This window comes from Etheostoma cragini, chromosome 4 (genome assembly GCF_013103735.1).
Source record: "Etheostoma cragini isolate CJK2018 chromosome 4, CSU_Ecrag_1.0, whole genome shotgun sequence".
Lineage (NCBI taxonomy): Eukaryota > Metazoa > Chordata > Actinopteri > Perciformes > Percidae > Etheostoma > Etheostoma cragini.
Window position 1 is genome coordinate 30,358,288 of NC_048410.1, and position 4,032 is coordinate 30,362,319.

A 4,032-nucleotide genomic window follows, 5' to 3' on the forward strand; every position below is an offset into this window, starting at 1 on the left:
CGCACACCACACACAAACACACACACACAGATGTTACAGCAGCTTGGAGAGCCTGCCAGCGCTGGATTGGAACTAAGTACATTTACTCAAGCATTGTACTTTAATACAAATTTAAGATACTTGTACTTTACTTGAGTCTTTTCTTTTCATGCTACTTTCTACTTCTACTCTCTTACATTTCAGAGAGAAATCTTCTACTTTATTCTCATCTGATAGCTTTAGTTACTAGTTACTTTACTTACTAGTTACTTTAGTTACTCCACTACATTTATCTTAACTTACTTACACATTATGATTTTTACAAACAAAACACACAAAGTTAATAAAATACATTGTTTCATTATAAATCAAACTACTACACACACCCAACAATATAACATCCTACAAGTCATCAGTTGATTAATCATTTAGTTGAAGGACAGTTTGGATCATTTCCAGTTTCTAAAATTGAATATTTTTCTGCATAGAGTATTTTTACTTGTAGTACCTTTAGGTAAATTTTTTGATAGTACTAACATACTTTTACAAAGAAGCATATTCAAGGCAGAACTTTTTAGTATTCAGAAGTATTTTTACAGTATGGTACTAGTACTTTTAGATCTGAATACTTCATGACATGGGTTTTTGATGCATGAATGTAGAGAGGGAGACAATAAGTATAACAATAGGGTGTCTCATCTTACTCACCACGCCTGTCCAGAATGAATGAATGTGTGTGCATGCTGACCTTCTTTAGGATTACGAAGTCGTTCTCCAGGTTGTTTCTCTTGTTAATCTCGTCCTCGTATCTGTAACAGAGACAGTGATGTATCATGAGATATTACAGAACTCCTGGTGACTTTCTTTACCCCCACAGTGACGGTATTCACTTGTGTTTGTAGTCCTCCACCAGGCTCTGCATGTTCCTCAGCTCCCCGTCCAGTTTGGTCTTGTCGTTGTTGACCAGGTCCATTTGGCGCCTCAGCCCCGCCATGTAGGCCTCGAACAGGGGCTCCACGTTGGACCGGCCCACCCCCTGGCCCTGCAGCAGCTCCAGCTTGGTCTCAAGCATCTTGTTCTGCTGCTCCAGGAAGCGTACCTGAATGAAGGAGGTGGGAAATAAATGAGATGGAAACAGCTGTTAAACGGTTTCCAGATCCCAAAATGCATCTGGAAACATTTCTGGAATGAAATAGTGATTTAGTTTTACTCTACCAGTGCTCCAAAGGCTAGCCTTATGTGAGCTAATCAAGGGTTTACGCTAGCGTGTTTTTAAGCTACAGACACATTAGATTAGCATGAAAACATATCCCAGAAGAGAGAAGGGTCGGCTCTGGACACTCGTCTTATTAACCCCTGGGTTCGTTTTGGGCCGGATTGTCCTTTGAGAGACTATTTATAAGACTATTTATAAGACTATTTATCATGAGAGACAGCCTGCCCAAGAGAGGAACATCATCATCATCAACACCCTCCTCTTTATCTTTTACCTCCAGACATCCGGAGGCTCTTTACACACAGCCTGCCAAGTGTAAAGCCCTCTGATGCCTCAGAACAAAGCATGACGATGCACAAATCATACATTCCTTCACGTATAATAGTTTTCTACCACAGTAGATTCAATATAACGACGCAAAACAGGAAGTGGTTTGTAAAAAGACTCAATTGTCTAATCTGTCCCAAACTAATCATGCGTGACGAGAGACCAGGCCGCTGAGGACCGCTACAGGACAATATTGACTCCTAGCACCTCCTCATGGGACAAACATCATTCCATTTACATGCATTTTAAACTGTGTGGTCCACACTTGATATAGAGCATCAAAATGCATGCTGCCCTGTTGTGCATTTAGCCAATTACCAGAAGTAGTTAGTAGCCCCTGCACTCTACCCACTGTTCAATTATCATGCAAATGCATGGCTGTGTCGTCCTGCCAGTACCCAGACATGCCAGGAAGTGCAAGAGCCCCTTCATCGCTGCTTGAAGCTTTAATTAAAAATATATAATTCAAATCTAAGTTAGTTGCAGCAGCAGATTAACGTCCTTCCTGGGATGAACAGAGGTTAAAGAAACATTCCAGCAGATAAGCAGCTCGATCTCAACACCTGACTGTATCTGCACAGTTCGTGTTTCCTGCCTGCGGACAGGTAAACCACCACCTATTGTACCTCCTTCCCTTTAACACAAAGCCCGTGTTCTGTTCAGAAGAGAATATCTCCCTCGGAGACACAACCACACCACGTCGACCTTGTTCATCAGGTAACAACACTACTCAATGGGACGGAAATGGGAGAGATAGCTTCAATAACAGTGGCTACACACCACTGATTCAGGGTTTAAATGGCTTTTTAATCCCCGATGCATCCACTGAATTATTGGCTCTTTCTGTGTTTCTGTCAACTAATCAGGCTCATTTCTGCATTAATCCATACTAATAAATACTATCTGTGACTATCCCTGTGATTTAAACTGGGTCCTGCAACAACGTTGTCTGCCTGTTGCATCTGGCTAATGACTTCCCTGCAAGAGGGGAGCAGCTCTTTAATGTTTAATGGTGGGGCCAGGCGGGTTGGATTACACTGGTAATTGTGGGGCTTGTTTATTAGTCGGGGGGTCAAGATCTCCAACTATTTAGGGAGGTCCCGGGACATGTCTGCATGTATTTGCAAAAGCGGAAAAAAGCATTGAAAAAAAAGGTAAAACATTTAAGAAAATGTGTGAAAGACTTTGGGAAAACCCTCATAGAACGCAACAGAAACCTCAGAAAAACCTGCAAGAATGTGAAAACGCAACAAAATGTCCAAAAAAGGAAGAAATGGATCATCGGGAGGTGGGAAATTACCCCTAAGTTACCAGGAAAATCCAGTGTCAACTCCACTCTTGCATTTAATTGATTCTAGCCCAAGCATAGCTGCAATAAGCAGGTTCCAGGTTTGAAGGTATTTCATTGAGTCCAGGTTAAGGTCCCCTCAACTCTCCTGCAGCTTAAAGCTCATAAAACCAAGACTCTTGTGTTGGTCACGTGAAGTCACAACATCAGTCCCACTGACAGAGTCGGGTGGAGACGAGCTTCAGATGTTTCTGGAAGATTTCACAATCTTGGAACACTGAAATTGATTTGGGGATTAACTTTTTCGGCAAAGTTGATCAAGTTTACACCACATATGTTTTTACTGCAAACACGTTGGCAATCTGAAATGGATAACACACATTTAAAATAAAAGTAAAACATTCCAGACCTATTTTAATCTCTTTGCAGCTAATGCATGTGTGCACACTCAGAGATGGACACCACTCCTGTTCTTTGAATGAAGTTGAAGGATCTTTAGCTGCTGAAACGGAACTACAGGCCGTCTAGATGGGAGGCAATGACAGGAGGTCAAACACACAGCATATTTTCTATGAAATTATTGGATAACTTGATCATTTATGCTACCTTTAACACTATTTTAATATATACTGTTTTCATTTCTTATGTCTCCATAATAAAAGAATACAATATCACTGTATTTGTATCTTTATTATGGTATTTCCCATATGTGTACATTATATTTCTATTGCACCGTAACAAAGGTATTTTACATGGTTTTATATGGCTGCTGTAACAAGTGAGTTTCCAGCCGGAGATCAATAAAGCTTGACGTTTTATGGACTTTACACGTTTCATATTCATTCTGTATATTTTGCTCTCAACAAGAAACTCGGTGTAACGATCACAGGACTATCTTTATCCTTCCAGACCAAAACTAAGTGTTTGAGCTCTTTGTAGTACATTTAAAAAAAGAAGTAAATTAGCAGTCAGAAAAGGCGAGGTTAGTTTTGGACATTTGGACCCCTGCCCAGCCCAGCACTCTGTCCCTGTCCCTGTCCCCCTGTAGCGTATCTCTGCTGATGTGAGACGCCAACAATGGCTCTATTATGAAGGTGTGTTACCAACTCCGTGAGAAAGCAGAGAAGTTACCTAAGCATGCTATCAATGTCGGGCTCTGTCAGAGAGCGGCTCGCTGCTCCTGCTTCTGTTTGAAATGGCTTCTCCAGCTACTTCTCCAGTT

General features: G+C 41.2%; 1 protein-coding gene across 1 annotated transcript in view; it reads right to left on the bottom strand.

Annotated features, from left to right (window-relative positions):
* Positions 1–4,032, bottom strand: part of si:dkey-222f2.1 (keratin, type II cytoskeletal 8) — a 9,539-nt gene that overhangs the window by 3,623 nt on the left and 1,884 nt on the right. The window contains exons 2-3 of the mRNA XM_034869596.1: positions 870–1,078; positions 728–788 (exon numbers count right to left, since the gene is read on the bottom strand). Coding sequence (XP_034725487.1) covers positions 728–788; positions 870–1,078 — 270 coding nt within the window. The remainder of the gene's footprint in view (positions 1–727; positions 789–869; positions 1,079–4,032) is intronic.